This window comes from Spinacia oleracea, chromosome 4, assembly GCF_020520425.1.
Source record: "Spinacia oleracea cultivar Varoflay chromosome 4, BTI_SOV_V1, whole genome shotgun sequence".
NCBI lineage: Eukaryota > Viridiplantae > Streptophyta > Magnoliopsida > Caryophyllales > Amaranthaceae > Spinacia > Spinacia oleracea.
Window position 1 is genome coordinate 126,026,505 of NC_079490.1, and position 20,557 is coordinate 126,047,061.

The 20,557-nt window shown below is 39.4% G+C and overlaps 1 protein-coding gene across 1 annotated transcript; it reads right to left on the bottom strand.

The window, feature by feature from the left end:
- Positions 1-17,783: 17,783 nt before the first annotated feature.
- LOC130471862 (uncharacterized) lies at positions 17,784-18,353 on the bottom strand. The gene has a single exon (XM_056842197.1). It carries the CDS (start codon positions 18,351-18,353, stop codon positions 17,784-17,786), a length of 570 nt encoding a protein of 189 aa, XP_056698175.1.
- Positions 18,354-20,557: the final 2,204 nt, after the last annotated feature.

The following is a 20,557-nucleotide window of genomic DNA, read 5'->3' on the forward strand; positions in this document are numbered from 1 at the left end:
AATTCTGGGTTCGCGCGCGCCTCGTCTTGTTGTGCCACGCCCCATCGCCCATCGCCTATGCACACAGCACACACGCCCAGGCAGCATTGCCTCGCGCGCGCGCCATGCTTGGTTGCTCGATGCATTCGTACCGCACGGGCGACGAGCTCCCTTGCTCGTCGTCGCGTGCCCGCACTATACAACACCCATTAAGGGTAACACGTAGCGTCCTTTGCTTTGTGCGTGCAACTTTTATGAGCGAATTTTATAAAAATTAAAACTTTTTAATTTAAAATTAATGACAAATTAATAAATCATATTAATTTCATAATTTCAGGGAGGAAAATCGAAAATTTTATTAATCAACTAATTTCCAATTAACATTGATTCAAATCTAGATCATAAAAATTTAAAATTTATCACAAATTAACAATTTTTATGGTGGTTTTTAATCACGGATACCTAATTAATTATAAAATTCAAATCAAATTCTAAATTATTCGAATTTCAACAAATTAATTTCAATTACAAATTAGGTTATATAATTAACAAGTTTAGGTTTTCAAAATTGTTAAACATATACATTAGGTCAATCAAAGATTCAAGATTTAACAACAAGGATTGCAAATATTCAATTTAACATCTTAAAATTACAAACTTTTACGTTCGAAAAACTAAAACCTCCGAAAAGTCATAGTTAGGCTTCGAATTTGGGAATTATAGGTTCGGCCGAAAAATTGTGTTTTGTCAAAATTTTAGAATGCCTTTTACATGCGGAATTGACACAAAAATCACTCGATTTCGTTGAGTAACGAAGAAACTGCCGAAAAACTGCGTACATATAATTAAATAAATGCAATTTGCAATTAATTAACAATTACGAAAATTAATCACCCCTTTTAATTCTTTGCAAATTTGTAAAATTTAACCATGTTAAGCAATTATTATGGAATTAATTAGAGGCTCGTGATACCACTGTTAGGTTATGATACATATAAATGAATATAAATCATGCGGAAAAACCATAAACGCCAGGATTCCAAATTAATTGCCACATAACAATTTGCATAATTAGGATGCATACTCTTTGTAGCGTGCCCTCCCTTGCTGCGCCCAAACCGAACAAGAACAAGTCTTTAGGACTCCAAGTGTCGTCCCTCCGTAGAAAGTCCACATCACGTCCGGATCCGCCTTAAGATTGACCAACTAGAATCGCCCTTAAGGTACTAAAAATATTCGGCTATTTGTGGGCAAGTGTATGACTGAATTTTTGCTCAAAATCTTACCTTTGAATACTTTTTGCTCAAAATCGCCCTTAAGGTACTAAAAATATTCGGCTTTTTGCCCGAGCAACACAGCCCACTCGCCACGAAGCCCACAAGCTGCTGCAGCCTTGGGCCCGCGCTGGGCCTGCCTTGCGGTGGGCCTGGCGCAGCCTTGGGCTAGCGTGTTGTGGCGCGCGATTCCCTTGCTGGACGTGGGCATGGCTTCGTGCTGGGCCTTCGTCTAGCAAGCTCGTCCGATGCTAATTCGTACGATGCGCTTTCGATTAATTTCCCGATTCCGGAATTCATTTCCGATACGAACAATATTTAACATTTCCGATTCCGGAATTAATTTCCGTCTCGAACAAATATTTAATATTTCCGTTTCCGGAATTATTTTCCGATTCCGATAATATTTCCGATTCTGACAATATTTCCGTTTCCGGCAATATTTCCGATTCCGGCAATACTTCCATTTCCGATAATATTTTCCGATACGTACCATGTTTCCGTTTTTGGCAACATCTACGACTTGGATAATATTTATATTTCCGATACGATCCATATTTCCGTTTCCGGCAACATCATCGTTTCCGGTGTATTCATTTTGTTTGCCTTTGACGATCTCAGCTCCCACTGAAACCAAGATCCGTCGATTCCGAATATTGATTAGATAGAGTATTTAATGCCATTAAATACTTGATCCGTTTACGTACTATTTGTGTGACCCTACGGGTTCAGTCAAGAGTAAGCTGTGGATTAATATCATTAATCCACTTTAACTGAAGCGGCCTCTAGCTAGGCATACAGTTCACTTGATCTCACTGAATTATCAACTTGTATAATTAATACTGAACCGCATTTATTAGACTTATCATTAAATGCATACTTGGAACAAGGGCTTTATTTCCTTCAGTGCGACCACAGGAGAATTATTCAAGGAAATTGCTGAATTTGGTCTGTGCGACAGCGCGAGAATTTCGTGCGCTCGCACGGTGCGAAGCTTCTGAATTGTCGCTCTGTGTGGACGCACAGAATTTTTCTGCGCCCACACACACTTTCCCGTTCGCTCGCACAGTGGTATGTGCGCTCGCATGCAGACGTGGGCTGGCTCCTTTTCGTCATTTAAAATTCTATTTTCGGAAACATATAAATAGTTTTTCGTTTTATTATTTTAGAGGTGAGTGTTTAGTTTTTTGAGTTTTTTTTTTTGGATTGAGCTTTCAGAGCTTTTTAGTTTATAACCCTTTGTAATCCTAAAATTCTAGTGAGAGAAATTCAAGATTGATTCAAGTTTTGCTTCCAAGTTCAAGACTCTTCAAGCTTATTAGTAACCTCTCTTCTCCTTAATCTTTTAAACTCTTGCCTTACTTTTCTTAATTGTTTTGATTGTTGATTAATTTTTGCATTTGCTTTCAATTTTGATTTCAATTTAATCTTAGAAATTCTAGTTTAATTGTTTGTTTGATTTGCAATTTCATTTTCTATTCAATCATGATGATCAATTGCTTAATTTCAATTTCTAGCCTAATTACCCCCTCAATGTGTAGTGAGTAGTCCAATTGTTAGGCTTAGGGGTGATTCTTGGGGAGTAATTGGGGAATGTAGAGTTGATTTATTGAATTGGTGATGTGATTAAATAGTGACTTGCAATCTAGGATTTCCATGTATGATTTGATTAGTAGTTGCAAATACTATGATTGTCATTATAATTGGAGTGTTCATCGTCAAGAGATTGAGAGTCTATGAATGAATTTGAGTGACTAGTTGATTTAATTTCCCATCCTAGTTCTAAGGTGACGCGAGAGCGTACCATTGGAGTTAGAGTTGGCAAGGCTTGCTAACCGGGAGGGGTGCAAAGTTGACTACTAGTTATATCTCCTGCTGCGAATTGATACTTTGTTTTAGTTATGCATCTATTAAAGCCCCACTGTATTAGGTAATATAAAAGGCTTTTTCCGCCATGAGGAAACAATGAGCAACACCTATGAACAAACATTTTATCGATGTTGTTGTTCGTTAAACTTAAAAACCTTAAAACCAGTTTGAAACAGTAATGTTATACTTCTTGTGTTCCGGAAATATCACACCATGGTTGACTTTTACTGCTCTAACCATTACTTTGACTCTTAATATCTCAAATCTTGTGCAAGTAAAAATTATAAAAAATTAATATTTAGAAAATATATATCGATATGAATCTAACATGACTCCACATGAATAAAATTTCCTTACGTACGAATCACAAAAAAAAGAAAAAGTTGTAGTGTGAATAGTGTAAAAAATAAATGGTGCGATATTTCCGGGACGGAAGAAGTACATCATTAGGTGCGGTAATGTTTCTCTCTACTTCTTCGCGGCGAAAGAAGCAGTGATGCGGAAAATAGATTGTGCTTTCTATTATGTTATTCAATATTGTGGGCGTTTATTGATTGGTTATTCAATATTTATGTGATTTACGACTAGTTTTTTTGTTTTGTATGTTAGACTTTGTATTAACCTATGTGTATAAAGTTTGTATAACTTATTACTAATATAAAGTCTAACTAGATAAACTTATATATTAACCATTAACTATTAGACTTGTGTGTGTGTGTGTGTGTGATGTGCGTGTGTGTGTGTTTGTGTGTGTGTGTGTGTGTGTTTGTTCGTCCCCGAACATCTCAACACTGTACATGTACCGGTCCTATAGTGGTGCGAGGAGATGATTGATCATGTCTTTGGAAATGCGACACTCGGTTAAGGGAAATATCAATGGGAAATGTGTCGCTACCAACATCTGAAAATTATCAACAAACGAGGGCCTATTCATATCTTTGACATTTCAACAAACAAACAAACAAACGAAATGACAAACCCTTCAATGTATTTTTGCCCGATCTTCAAGGATGGGCAAGTACGTCGGACCGGTGGAGTCATCCGAGAGCTTCATCACCCTTAGCGGATTGGTAATCCTTTTCCGAGATTCTATAGATGCGAGCAACTCTTCTGTGATTTTATCCTCAAGAACATTATAACCTATATCCATTTCAGGAAATGAATCGTAGTACTTCGTGGTGTTAAGGTCGAATTCGTTTTCTTCCGATGGTCCTGAACGTCTGAAGTAACACACAGTTTTAGGATGATAAACCAACCGTTGTTGTCGGGATGAAATTTGTCCTAAATCATATCGGGACACTATTTTTCGGTGCATATTGATGGTTTAGAGTGCAAGGGAATAGTTGTTTTAAAAATAGGTTGTAAAGTCTTGACTTGTAAAGAGTGGATATTTAAGGGTGTGACTAACGTTACATTTATTTGACGAGACGAGACACCCTTAGTATTAATTACACGACTCACACCTAGTTATTTCTTATGATTTTATTACGATAAGTGTGACTAACTTTACATTTATTAGACGAGACGCTGTTAGTATTAATTACACGACTCACTCACACCTAGTTAGTTCTTACCATTTATTACGAATAAGTGTGACCTACTTTACATTTATTTGACAAGACGAGACACCCTTAGTATTAATTACACGACTCACACACACCTAGTTAGTTCTTTCCATTTATTATGATAAGTGTGACTAACTTTACATTTATTTGACGAGACGAGACACCCTTAGTATTAATTACACGACACGAAAATTACCCGAAGCTAACTAGTAACGTACGTTGATTACACGACAACCTATTTCTTATCGCAAATGCGAATTAGTAAACGTGATTATATTAATCTATACTAATATATTAAAAGGCGTTTATAAGAATGTATATGTGCCACGTAGATCCCTCCTTATTATGCCACATCACCACTACTAAGTATAATGACATTAGTTGACAACAAAAAAGCATGTAGCAAGGATTGAACACTAGACCTCTTGAATTTGAAGTTATCATTCTTACCATCTTAGCTAGCCACAATGATGTTATATTTTTCTATTTAAATAATAAATACAACCTTTTTAAAATGAATAATAATGAATTAAAGGGGAAAAAAACAAAAGGGAATTAATTACTTAACTTATAAATGTACAATTCTTCTCTTCTCAACTTAAGCTTGAAAAATCAAATAAAAACTTAGGGTAATGGAGTGTAATTATGAGTGCGGAAGAGGGAAACATTGACAAGAGTATAATAATCAACTAATCATGAAGAAGAGAACTCGACTTTGTTTTGATTTTCGGATATGGGAAGGAAGTTTGTTGATCGGTCACTGATCTTGCATGGAAATCAGATAATAGCACCACATACACACATATTTAAAATAAGTAAATTCCACTAAAAGTAAAACCCGGAGCAACGCCCGGGCCACAAACTAGTTAATTAACTAAAAGAAGCACAAATACAGATTTATTAAAATTAAGCTAGATAACATATAGATAACATATTACACAATACTAGCTAGTCATAAAATTTAACTTTGATCTAAGATTTATCTCTTGGTTTGTCACTAAACTTACTATTTCTACACAACCCTAGTCATAGAATCTATTTCTACACAATCCTAGTCATATAATCTATTTCTACACAACCCTAGTCATAGAATAGCTCACAACAAGACCCTTTGATCATTTCAAATTCACTTAATATCTAGCTCACAACAAGACCCGACCTTCTTATTAATGATATGCTTGAGTCAAAGTGTAAAGAGTGGAGATTAATGAGTTGTAAGGAGGTGTGACTAACTTTAGATTTATTTGACGAGACTAGGCACCCCTTAACATTAATTACACGACTCGCACGTTTACAATTATTTTGGGGAAATTGTAAATTGCAGAAGAATTCCTTGAAACCGTTTGTGTTGGTTGGTTGGTTAAGAGTGTCTTTTATCTTTTGACAGGGTATTTAGTTTGACAATCCAACTTAATGGGGAATCATTTCTACAATAGTTTATATTTAATATAATAAAAGTCGTAAAATATAATGCATTTGACAATATATTATTGATAAACCGGAATCATCAAGGGTTTTTATGGAGTAATTTAGAAAGATAGCTAGATATTTAATATGTAGTCAAATGATGTTCCTAGTGATTTATTACGAATAACTCACACCTAGTTATTATTCTTGTTCTTCTTATTAATGACATGGTTGAGTTAAAATGGAAAATCATGTACTATCTATCTTCTTCTTCTTGTTCTTCTTATTAATGATATGATTGAGTTAAAGTGTAAAGAGTATAGATTTATGAGTTGTAAATCATTCTTAAGTTTACATTTATTTGACGAGACGAGACAAATAAGTTGTAAAGAAGTATAAGTTTACATTTATTTGACGAAACGAGACACCAAGTTAACTAGACGACTCACACCTAGTTCTTACGACTTTGAAAATTCACGTAATATCTATCTTCTTCTTATTGTTCTTATTATTAATGATCTGGTTGAGGTAAAGTTGTAAAGAAGTGTAAGTTTATATTTATTTGACGACACAAGGCATCTAGTTTTTCAATAAATAAGATCGTATCTTATTAATTGCACAACAAGACTGTCTCTTATTAATTGCACAACCCTAGTCATGAAGTAGCTCCCTTCATTGAGGTATACATGTCACTTTACTTAATAAATGAAGTTAACTACTTGAGTTATCTTTATAAATTCTTTTCATTGATGTATAAATTTCAACAAGTTGGGGAATATACACATAATATCTTCGTCTTTTTCTTATTCTTCTTCTTATTATTATTAATCTTAGTACTCTTCCTAGTTTAACTTCTTCTTGTTAGTTATCTAACAATGACATCCCTCACTAGCAATAACAAGGTTAAAAAGTTATACACGAGCTTCCGGAGAAGATCTAAACACCTAAGGGACTAACGAATAAAGTGAGGGCACTTAAGAATGATGGCCAACATGACATAAATGGAATAATTCGTGACATGTTCTTGTACAAGCGAAGCCAAAGAAGATGTTCTCCCACTAACTAGAAACAATTGCACGTCGTGATCTTGCTACGGTTGAAGGTATATTTTTCCACCCACATTACCCATTCCTAACTCCACTTAAATTAGGTAAGGTCCGATACTTCCGCAAAGAGGCATATTGTTTTATGTTTTACTTGTTGGATCTATGCAAAATAGTCATGTCCGTCAACATTGTTACACTACAGAAAACCATAAAAAATGGTTCAACGCACCCTTTATACCATAGGTTTATGTGTAGGGTTTTGTTTTGTGCTCGAATTGTTTTTTTCCTACAAGGGGCGGTTTTTAGAAACCTTTGAATTTTTGGATCTTGAAGGAGTCGCCACCAAACATTATTTTAGGGTCCCGTTTGGAAAGACCAAGAGTGACTCGATTTGGATAAGGCTTTGAATCTTCGAAATGGATGGGTGAGATCCGGGCACGGGAACGAGATGCTTATTCCGCGAGCTTTAGAAATTATTCAAGTACGTAGCACAACATTTTCGAAAATACCCTAGTTTAGACTATGTGGGTTTCAATTTAGGACAAATTGAATTCCTACTTTGTATTGTGGTCACTTTGCTTTAAAGTTAATTTAAGGGAACCTAAGATCGGTTTGTCCAAGAAATTATCTATGTTAAGCGTGATGTAACCTTGCATTTTGTTGTATTTAGCATGTGCGGTGATGAAAGCAATAAAGCAACATCACAATGGTAAATAAGTGCGGAATTAGTAAATACAAGACCCCCTAGAAATGGACTAGGGAGTAGGTCCACATTGCCTAGAAGGACTAGGCAAGTAAAGTTGCATAATTGAAAGTGCGGAATCGAAATGCGTTATTGAAAGTGCGAAATTAAAAGTGCGGAATTGAAAGGTGCATAATTGAAATTGCAATATTGAAATTTGAACTTGGGCACATGAAATCCGAAAGCCAAACGGATACTTAAAAATAAGTGCATTCGACACGAATTCAAAGCCAAAAATCTCAACTTGGGAGAAGTTGCTCACCCCAAAGTATCCTAGATTTTGCATATAGAACTTGAACTTGAACTTGAAAGCTTGAAGCTTGAAATATTGAACTTGAACTTGAACTTGAAATATTAAACTTGAACTTGAAATATTGAACTTGAACTTGAAATATTGAAATTAAGAGGCTTGAATCTCAAAGATCAGGCCTTTTAATGTTTAAAAGGTTAGATCTTTGATGAGCTCTTACTTTGAAAGAATCCTAGTTTAGGGAAGTAGTCATGAGCAACCCTAAACATTGTTGGATCTTGAAATTTGAAAACTTGAACTTGTATATTGAAAAATGGAGTCTTGAATCTTAAAGAATAAACCTTTAAAAGTTAAAAAGGCATCATCTTTGATTACTCCATGTTTGAAAATGATTCTAGTTCAAAGAAGTGATTACAAACAACTTTGAACATCCTTGAATCTTGAAAGTTTGCATTTTTGTATTTTGAAAAGTTTGGATTTTGAAGAAATGTATGATTGTTGCAAATGACATTTTTAAGAGTAAAAATGCCAACTTATTGTTTTGGGAAAATTCTACTTAGAGACCAACTTGCCTTGATGATGGTGCTAACAATCGATTGAGCAAGATAATTTAGAGTAACGAGAGCAAGTTGCAAGAGCATGGAATGAGAGTAGTATTATTGCTTAATATTTCGTGTATACAAACTGACATAGCTAAGCCATTTTATAGGATTTTCGTAATAAGAGTGTAACGTTCACACTTAATTGTACATAATTAGACATTAAATGAGTAATGATGGCTTGCTCATTAACGGCTTGTGACCGCTGCACTCCTTTTAGCCGTTGAGAACAAGTTCGAAGGATGCTACAACATGCCTTGATGGCAGCCACGTAGGCTCCACTTGTCACGTCTTCCCATGTCACCAAGAGGGTATTTTCCCCCCTAACAATTATCCCCAAACCCCATTTTGAATTTATTCCGGGAAGTTCAAAAAAGGAGAAATGGGTTTTACGAGAAAAGGGTGGAAACTGCCTCTTGATCCTCCCAACACTGACGGTGTTAATGTAATGATGATTTTCTTGGAGAGACCAACCGCCCACCTGCGCCCATAAATACGCTTGCCCGCTCAACCACTTCCACACACTTCTTCATTCTCTCTCTTCTCTTTTCCAGAAAGAACAACCGGCGCCTTTCTCTCTCCCTTTCTCAGGTAACTGCTTCCCCTTCCATCTTCTTCCCTTCTTTCTATTTTCAATTTCTTCCATGTCGCAAAGAATGGGGACGAAATCCACCCGCGCAAAGAACAAGAAGGTTGTGGTGGAGTGCGATCTTGATGAGGGGCCGATTTTTAGCCCTACCCACATCCTGGACAAGAAAAATGCTCGGCCGGCCACTTGGGGGAAACAAGATGTGGCTGCGCTCAGGGAAGAGTGTGGCTTCCCTCCATCGGCGGTAATTCGGTTGCCGCAGCCCGACGAACGGGCCGATTGGACATCGGATGGCTGGGTATGCTTCTACGAGTACCCCTTCAGAATTGGGTACACTTACCCTTTCACGCCGCTGGTCAGGGGGGTTCTGAAAACCCTGGCGGTGCCGCCGGCGCAACTAATGCCGCAAGTCTGGCCAGTGATGCATCTGGTTGACCATCTGGCCGGTCAATTGGACATGGAGTTCCGGGTTGAAGACCTGGTTTATACTTACTAGGTCCAGAATTATGGGGCTGGTAGGTATTTGCTGCATGTCAAGGATGACAGAGAGGCTCTTCTTGGTGCGGACAAGTCGAACGACCGTGGGTGGATGGGTCGGTTCTTTTTTGTGGAGTTGGCTAGTTTAGGGCCTGACCCCGATTTCTTGACGGGGGAGTGGATGGCTAGAGGTATTTATTATTGCTTTTTGTGTTTTTTGGGCTTGTTGATTTGACTTGTCTCACTTGTTTGTTTTTGTAGGTGCGTCAATCGACACCGTTGGAGTCGGTGCTGAGGCTGTAGAAAAGACTGCCATACTCTTGGGGGTCCCTTTAAAGGACAGGGCTTTCATTGGCATCAGGTCCGATCGCGAAGAACTCTCTCAAGAAGAGGAAACATCTGAGCCTACAATCATGTCGACATCAACAGGTAAACATAGATTAGGGTTAGTTGACAAGTTTTGGTTCGTCGCCCTTCAAAACAAAAATAAATTACAACTGTCGTGACGAGACTATGTCATCAAAATGTTTTGCACAGGAACTGGCCCGTCGACACACTCTGGCAAAGCTCCTTCTGCGGATGCGCTGCTGAGGAGAAGGTTGGAGGCACTGGGGAGTGTGTCTCGACCAAAACCCATCACTGTGGTATCACCTCCGAGGCCACCAAAGGCTTCCATCGATGCTACGGTGACTGAGGAGACCCGGTCATCCATGCCTGCTGAGTTTAAGTTGTCGCCTCCTTCTCGGAAGAGGAAGCTCACAGTGGAATTTCCTGACGACTACAGGTCGGCAGATGCTCCACGAATCCAGCTTTGGCCAGAGGTTGACCGCCTATGGGTGTCGGCCAGTCGAGAGCGTCAAGAGACCCTATCCCCAGTTGCTGCAACTGTCGAGAGCGTCTCGGATGTCTAGAAGGTATGACCTACTTTGTTTATATTATCTTTTATTGCATGCCGTCCTTGAGTCGACATTCAGTGGCTTAGAATTTCTTTCTTTTCCTCCTTTTTCCTGTTAACTCAGGCCCTGCAATTTGCTTTGGCTATACGCCATCATGTCATCATGGTAGAGGATCAAATAGTAAAAATGAAAAATGACATGAAGAAAGCTAAGCAAGAAGTTGGCCGACTTGGCGGCGTGGCCAAGCAGGCGACGGCCAGAGCTGAGATGCTGCAGGTGGAGCAAGAAAAAGGGGCTGCTGAGATTGCAACGTTGAATGCCGAGAAGGAGACGTTGGCTGCTGAGGTTGACGAGCTAAAGACGTCTCTTTCCAAAGTCAAGGCGAGGATTCTCGAGTGTGCTGGCTACTACACTTGGAAGATGAAAGCTGAGATCACGGAAGACTTCAAAGCGGGCAAACATGTGAACTGGACTCCTGAAGAAGACATTGCTCAGTTCAACGCTGCATTCCCCGAGGAATATATCCCCCTAGTGCCGTGAGCGATGAGGAAGACGTTGAGGAGGGTGCAACAACAACCAGCCCCAATGCCGAGATGGTGGCGGCACCAGGCGATGGCGAACAAGGGGAGAATGCAGGTCCAGCAGACCCTCAGGAGTAGCTCTATCCCCCCTCCTTAAAAAATTAAAAGTTTCAATGGTGTTTACTTAAACAATGGTTCATTTAAACAATGTTTTTGTGTTTGTCCTTTGAAGAGCTCGAAAAATATTGGGGCTGTGTTTCGTCTTAATGGCGGCAGCTTTTTGTGTGTTTTGGGCTTGTCTAAGGGGACAAGTCATGTAAATATTTGTGGACTTTTAATTTCCAAGTTTACTTTGTGTGGACTGCTTTGTGTTTGGAAGAAATTTGCTTGGGTTTGTGTTTGTTTTGCAGGTGGTGCACGTACCTCTAGTTTGACTTTGGCGACGCCTCCAACCTGTCGGCGAGATGCTGCGAAATGTATACTTTAACAAAAATGTAGATTTGTATTCCATTGTGTATGTAATGTACAATGTAATGTACCAGGCGTTTTTGTCATGGCCTAAATTGTGTTTTGTAATATGTAAGTTTGTAATATGTAATGTATACTAGTACGTTTGAGAAATGTGAAATAAATTTGGAAAAGATTCCTTGCATTCGTTTCCTTGAACATGTGTGTATGACTTCGAATTTGCTTTGCCTGTGTTCTAACTTGTCAACTTTATCCAACTCATCCTCTTCTTGTCGAATCCGTCATTATGTGGGCATCATACTGTCAACATAGCAGAGCGTGAGGATTGGCCGTTGGTGGAGCCAATGTTAAATATTGTTCGTATCGGAAATGAATTCCGGAATCAGGAATTTAGTCGGAAGCGCATCGTACGAATTAGCATCGGACGAGACTTGCTAGACGAAGGCCCAGCACGAAGCCAGGCCCGCGCCCAGCAAGCTAAGCCCCCAACACACGCTGTCAAAGCCTCGCCAGGCCCAGCAAGGCATGGCGCGCGCGCATCGTGGGCTACGAGCAAAGCTCATGGGCTGCGAGCTGTGCAGCTCGCGTGGGCCGCGAGGCTTGCGCGGGCGGTGCGGTGCTCGTGCTCTTGTGCGGTTGTGTGCGATACGAATCCTAAAGCTATTGGAATTCGTTCTATGATTAAATCCTAATCCTAGTAGATAGAATTTATTTAATAGAGTTCTAAAGGGATTCTAATTAAACTAATTGGTATTCTAATAGGATTCTAAATCCTTTTCCCTGACTCTATAAATATGTTCCTGGGTTCACAAATTTATACATAAGTTTTTCAAGTATTCAAAGCTAGGATTTTTAAGCAGAAAAATCAGCCAAAACACTTGCCCTATTTAGCCGAAAATAAGTAGTACCTTAAGGGCGATTCTAGTTGGTCAATCTTAAGGCGGATCCGGACGTGCTGTGGACTTTCTACGGAGGGACGACACTTGGAGTCCTAAAGACTTGTTCTTGTTCGGTTCGGGCGCAGCTATGGAGGGCACGCTACAAAGTGTATGCATCCTAGACTAATTATATGATTATGTGCAATTAATATGATACCTGGCATTAAGGTTTTTCCGCAAGATTTATGTTGTTCATATGTATCATAACCTAACAGTGGTATCACGAGCCTCTTATTATTTGCATAATCTATAAATTGCTTAACATGGTTAAATTTTACAAATTTGCAAAGAATTAAAAGGGGTAATTAATTTTCGTAATTGTTAATTAATTGCAAATTGCGTTTATTTAATTATATGTACGCAGTTTTTCGGCAGTTTCTTAGTTACTCAACCAAATCGAGTGATTTTTGTGTCAATTCCGCATGTAAAAGGCATTCTAAAATTTTGACAAAAACGATGTTTTTCGGCCGAACCCAGAATTCCCAAATTCGAAGCCTAACTATGACTTTTCGGAGGTTTTAGTTTTTCGAACGCAAAAGTTTGTAATTTTAAGATGTTAAATTGAATATTTGCAATCCTTGTTGTTAAATCTTGAATCTTTGATTGACCTACTGTATATGTTTAACAATTTTAAATACCTAAACTTGTTAATTATACAACCTAATTTGTAATTGTAATTAATTTGTTGAAATTCGAATAATTTAGAATTTGATTTGATTTTCATAATTAATTGACAGTTTAATTAGGTATCCGTGATTAAAAACCACCATAAAAATTGTTAATTTGTGATAAATTTTAAATTTTTATGACCTAGATTTGAATCCATGTTAATCGGAAATTAGTTGATTATTCGATTTTTCGCCCTAAAATTATTAAATTAATATGATTTATTAATTTGTCATTAATTTTAAATTAAAAATTTTTAATTTTTATAAAATTCGCTCATAAAAGTTGCACGCACAAAGCAAAGGACGATAGGTGTTACCCTTAAGGGGTGTTGTATAGTGCGGGCACGCGACGACGAGCAAGGGAGCTCGTCGCCAGTGCGGTACGAATGCAGCGAGCAACCAAGCATGGCGCGCGCGCGAGGCAATGTTGCCTGGGCGTGTGTACTGTGTGCATGGGCGATGGGCGATGGGGCGTGGCACAACAAGACGAGGCGCGCGCGCGCGAAAGCGAGAGCTGGGTCACCCAGCAAGCGCTGCTCCGCGCACCAACGAGCGCTGCCTCGCCATCGATCGATTGCTTGCGCCCAGCGAGCGATGCATCCCTTTGGTAGCTAATGCGAAGCGAGCGAGCATGCTGCGCGCAAGCGGGGGTGGCTTGCTGCGTTTGCCCGTGGCTGCTGCTGCTTGTGCCATGGCTTTGCGATCAGTCGAGGGGCATTGATGCCTCGTGCACTCGACGGGGCTTGGGCACAAGCCCAAGTGCCTCGTCGTGTTACGATTGAGTCGTTTTGATTTTAATTTAAAAATTTTCACTTCGGAAATAATTTTAATTAACTTTAAAATTAATAATTTAAATTGTTTTCTCGGATTTAATTTTTGATATTATAATTATTATAAATTTTAATTTATACTAATTATTTTACTAAAATTAAACCTTGAATTAATTTAAATTCATTTAATTCAACTGAAAATAAATTAAATATATGGATTCAATTATAATTTTATATGAGCTTTAAATTTTAATTAAACTTGTATGTTTCCGGTTAGACTAGAAATACATTTTTATGTTTAAAATTAGTAAAGCATATAAAGTTATTGGTTTAAGTGGGAGCCTTTAGTCATAAACTCTTGATTAGGTCTACAAATCCTTTAAGGTTAAACAACTTGATTAGAATTAATAAGGACTGAATAATTGGTAGATTATTGGCGCCCTTGATTAATTGCTGCAAATATTTATGTGATGCATAACATGTTTTACTAACCAGCTATGTGGGCCATTCATGATAATGAATGGGTGAATGGTATATATTGTATATGTATTGTTTTTCAGGTTATTGAAAGTGACTAGTTTGGCCCAAATAGGATAGAAAATATGGTCTGTGTACCATTAATTTGAATGTAATTGGTCTAATGCACCAAAGTTTGTTTTTCAATTCAAATATGGTCTGCGTACCATCAAATAGTTGTAATTAGTTTAATTATAACTTATTCTATTTGAAGAAAATGGAGCCTCCCATGGAGAAATTCAAGACGGAGTTTCCAATCCATTTTCAAGACGGACTTTGAAGTTGAAGCTTCAAGATGAAGTCGGGTCATACTAGATCACATTTATCTTATGCATGCTTTAAGTTATTTATTGCTTTAAATATGTCTTAATTATGCATGAGATTATGGTTTGATTATGTTGTATGATTAAGGATTTTAGTTCACTTAAAATCTAACCAACATAGTAAGAGCCTTAAGTTCGAAAGTTTAAAAATTGAGTTAAAAGGTGCCATGCCAAAATAACACTTACTTTGATAACCTTTACATCAATCTAGTAATAGTTTTACGCTCAGCGAGGTGTTACTTATTGATCCTAGAGGGGTAAGGTACACAAATAATTGTGAGTACATGTTAGTTTTGGTGAAACTCAACGATATAAGTAAGGAGTCCTTTTATGTCGTGGCAAATTCGATAGGTTTACCTAATAAGTTCTTAGACTTACCTATTAACCAAGAGTAGTTTCTAGACTATTAGCAAAAGGCTTTTGCTTACCTAAAAGATTTTTGAATTGAGTCTAAATACATAATGTGCTTAATTCTTCAATGGTTTTAGGGTCTTGGAATCATTTTATTCACACCTGTCGGAACAATAAATTCGAATAAAATGCCAATAACTTGTTTAAATTGCATTATTGCTTTAATTTTCAAGTTATTACTCATGATAAATGTTTAGACTTTGCATGCTTAAATGTATGTTTTAATTATTGTTTATAATTAAATATCTTTTACTGCAATAAATCCTTTTAGAAAGGTAACAGTAAATTTCCTCGATTGGTAGTGAATCCAAGAACGATTCACGGAAATGAGAGAAAGTGAGCAATTTAAAATGTACGTTTCTTATATCGACTTTTATGATTGTTTTCGAGTATCAAAGTCGAATGGCAAACCGATTGGTGGTTGTGAATTCAAAATACAATGTAGTTTTGATATCATAAAGCATTGAGTTTAAACGCTCAGCTTTACCAATGGTTAACAACCTAATATCTTTGTCCATTTAATTCTCGAATAAGTCTAGTCCCTAGACAGTCGAATAGATCGATGCTTAGAGAACTTTAGAAGCTTCTGGTAAGATCATCTAGTTAAAATAGAATATTCAACATAAATAAAATGGTAAGAACCTTGTTGGAGTGACATTAGACATGTCTAACAAAGTATAAAGTCAACACTAGAGAATTCAATTCTTAAGGCTATAAGAAATGGTACAAGAAATAGGAAAACAAGGAACAAATGAAAGGAATTTACGATTCCGTTTCTACCTAAAAGTTTATGTTTAAAGAATAAGTGTCCTAGCAATCAAACTTCCTTGGTATCATATACCGCTTGAGGTTCTTACCTCGGTAATAACTCAAACAATGGAAGCTAGGCTACACTAATGACCTACAAGTGGGAAATGAAGCATGTCAATGCTACATTAGTTGTAGGGTCATCTAGTTTGTTTTAAGTCCTTTCAAGGCTGGAAATTAATGGCTATTTCGTTCCATAATCAGCATACCTAAATTTATGTTAAATATTGTTCGTATCGGAAATGTTAAATATTGTTCGTATCGGAAATGAATTCCGGAATCAGGAATTTAATCGGAAGTGCATCGTACCAATTAGCATCAGACGAGACTTGCTAGACGAAGACCCAGCACGAAGCCAGGCCCGCGCCCAGCAAGCTAAGCGCCCAACACACGCTGCCAAAGCCTCGCCAGGCCCAGCGCAAGGCCAGGCCCAGCAAGGCATGGCGCGCGCGCATCGTGGGCTACGAGCAAAGCTCTTGGGCTGCGAGCTGTGCAGCTCGCGTGGGCCGCGAGGCTTGCGCGGGCTGTGCGGTGCTCGTGCTCGTGTGCGGTTTTGTGCGATACGAATCCTAAAGCTATTGGAATTTATTCTATGATTAAATCCTAATCCTAGTAGATAGAATTTATTTAATACAGTTCTAAAGGGATTCTAATTAAACTAATTGGTATTCTAATAGGATTCTAAATCCTTTTCAATGACTCTATAAATATGTGCCTAGGTTCACAAATTGATACAGAAGTTTTTCAAGTATTCAAAGCTAGGATTTTTAAGCAGAAAAATCAGCCAAAACACTTGCCCTATTGAGCCGAAAATAAGTAGTACCTTAAGGGCGATTCTAGTTGGTCAATCTTAAGGCGGATCCGGACGTGCTGTCGACTTTCTATGGAGGGACGACACTTGGAGTCCTAAAGACTTGTTCTTGTTGGGTTCGGGCGCAGCTAGGGAGGGCACGCTACAAAGTGTATGCATCCTAGACTAATTATATGATTATGTGCAATTAATATGATTCCTGGAGGGCTAGGGAGGGCGCAGCCATGGTTTCGTTCGTCTTTGCAGTTGTGTTTTACCATGGTGGCGTCCGAGATGTTCTCGGGGTCGTAGTATGCCATATCGTCAACAATGTAAGAATGTCGACATGATGGCGATTGATACCAATGTTCCTTTGTGTTAGAAAAAAAACTAAAAGGAAAGAATCCGAAGTGTTTAGAAGTGGTTCAGTTTCAAGTGTGTTGCATTCCAGCTTCTTGGGATAGATGTACTGTCTCTATCGACCAACTCGTATGCGCCATGACCTGTTCGTCTTACGATCTGATAGGGACCTTCCCAGGTCGGGGCCAGCTTGTTGTGTCGAGGATCCTTCTTGTTTGGGAAAACTTTGCGCAAAACCCAATCTCCTTGTTGGAACACTCTAACTCTCACATTCTAGTTGTACCTATTTGCGACTGCTTGTTGGTAGGATGTCATTCTGACCAGTGCCGCTTCTCTGAGTTCGTCAACAGTATCGATGTCGTAGGACAGGACTGAGTCGTTCATTCCTGGTGCCATGAAACTGCTTCTTGCTGTGGGGAGCTCAACTTCGGGAGAAATGACTGCTTCGCAACCGAAGACCAAAGAGAAAAGAGTATGATTGGTTGCTGTTTTGGGTGTCGTCCTATCAGCCCAAAGGATCATAGGTAGTTCCTCAGCCCATCTTCCCTTGGCGTCGTCAAGACGCTTCTTGAGGTTGTTGATGATGATTTTGTTACTTGATTCAGCTTGGCCATTTGCTTGAGGGTACCGTGGTGTTGAGGTATGCAAGGTGATGTTGTATCTGCTGCAGAATTCTTTAGTTTTGATGCTGATGAACTGAGAACCGTTGTCGCAGACGATCTCAGAGGGATCCCGAACCGACTGAGGACGTTTCGCTTGATGAATGAAATTACCTCAGTGTCTCGGACTCGTCTGAATGCTTCTGCCTCAATCCACTTGGAGAAGTAATCAGTCATTTCCAACATGAAGACACACTGCCCTGATGCCTGCGGTAAGGGGCCTACTATGTCCATCCCCCACTTCATGAAGGGCCAGGGGGACAGGATGGGATGGAGCACTTCACAAGGTTGGTGAGAGATGGATGCGAACCGCTGACAAGAGTCGCATTTCCTGGCAAAGGCAATTGCATCTTTTTCATGGTGGGCCAATAATGCCCCGTGGTTAGAGTCTTGTGAGCTAAGCTTCGTCCTCCGGCGTGATTTCCGCATTCGCCGTCATGTATGTTACGCAACGTCGACTCGATCTCGTCGTGATCTAGGCACCTCAGGTACGGTCCTGCAACTGATTTTCTAAATAGTACCTCAGGTACGCATTCGCCGTCATGTATAGCTTTCATGCGAAAGGACTTTTTATGGGGGACTCCAGGTGGGATGGTATGGTGTTTGAGCTAGTGTATATAGGGGTCGCGCCATGATGAGGGCACTTGTGTTGGTGGAGCTTGTTCGGTGATGGGTAGGTTGTCTTTGGTGATGGTTGGGTACATTAAGTGGATTATGGGGATGGAGGTGAGCTTGGGTTTGATATTTGAGCCAAGATTGACCAAGGCATCGGCTTGGGTGTTCTGATCTCTTGGTATTTGTTATAGGGTGCATGAGTCGAACTTGCTGACGAGCCTTTTTGCTATTTCCAAGTAGGCCTGCATCTTGGAGTCATTTGCTGCATACGAACCGTTAATTTGACTGATAATTAATAATGAATCACAACGTACCTCGAGTCGACGGATAATCATGTCGAGTGCTAGTGATAATCCTAAAATCAAGGCTTCGTACTCCGCCTCGTTGTTGGTAGCTTTGAACTCGCAACAGACAGATTGCACTATGGTGTCCCCTTGTGGCGACTTTAGCACAACACCTAGACCTGTCCCCCGTATGTTGGAGGAGCCTTCAGTATGCAAAGTCCATGTTGACGAGAGTCCGTCATCGGTCAGGATGTTGACTTCCTTGTCAACTTCATGTTGGAGACTTGGGTTGAAGTCAGCCACAAAATCTGCTAGAGCTTGCGATTTGATGGTTGTGCGAGGTTCATACCTGATATCGTAACAACCAAGCTGTATTGCCCATTTGGACATCCTGCCAGACAATTCGGGCTTCCTCATGATTGACTTCATGGGATAGTTAGTTCTAACAATTATAGGATGACATTCGAAACAAGGGCGTAATTTAGTAGAGGCAACAATTAATGCAAGGACAAGTTTTTCAAGATGGGAGTACCTCGTTTCGGCGCTAAGTAAGGACTTACTGATGTAATAAATAGGTAACTGTTTGCCGTCTTCTTCCCGTTCCAATACTACACTGATGGTCGACTCTGTGACGGCAAGGTATATTTGTAATTCCTCATTGTCTTTTGGTTTTGACAACAATGGAGGGTTTGACAGGTACTGCTTGAGTTGTTGTAGTGCAGCTTCGTGTTGACCGGTCCAACTGAACTTTTCGTTCTTCCTGAGGATGTCGTAGAACAACTTGCATTTGTCGGACGACCTGGAGATGAAACGGTTGAGGGTAGCCACTCTGCCTGCTAACTTTTGCACGTCCTTTTGACTTTGAGGTGATTGTAGGTTGATGATTACGCGGATCTGGTCGGGACTAGCTTCGATGCCTCTTTGAGTAACTATATAACCCAGAAATTTTCCAGAGGAGACGCAAATGAGCATTTGGTGGGGTTAAGCTTCATGTTGTATTCTCGTAGGACGTCGAAGGCTTGTTGAAGATGTGAGATGTGATCCGAGGATTTTTTGGACTTTACCAACATGTCGTTGATATAGACTTCCATCGTGTCGCCTAGCTGTTTTCTTAATATTTTGTTGACTAGGCGTTGATAGGTGGCACCAGCATTCCTTAATCCGAATGGCATGACTTTGTAACAGTAAGTTCCACGTTCCATGATGAAGGCGGTCTTTTCCTGATCATCCGGGTGGATCAAGATCTGGTTGTACCCACTGAATGCATCCATAAATGTGAGAATTTCATGCCCTGTAGTAGCATCGACCATGGCGTCGATGTGAGGTAAGGGAAAGGAGTCTTTGGGGCATGCTTTGTTGATGTCGGTGAAGTCTATGCAAACACGCCATTTCCCGTTCTTTTTTCTGACTACGACGACATTGGACAGCCAGTCTGGATATTTGACTTCTCTAATCTTTCCGGTGTCTAATAGTTGCTGGACTTCGTCGTTGATGATTTGGTTGCGTTCTGGAGCGAACTTCCGTCGTTTCTGCTTGACGGGCTTGTGATGCGGATCAACACTTAGTTTGTGAGTGATAACATCGGCGCTGATACCTGGCATATCTTCGTGGGACCATGCGAAACAATCTGCGTTGTCTTTGAGAAATGTGATAAGTTCCGACCTGATGTCGTCGAGTACGTCACATCCAATGAAGACGACTTGTTCTGGTTTTGCAGGATCTAAGATGACCTCG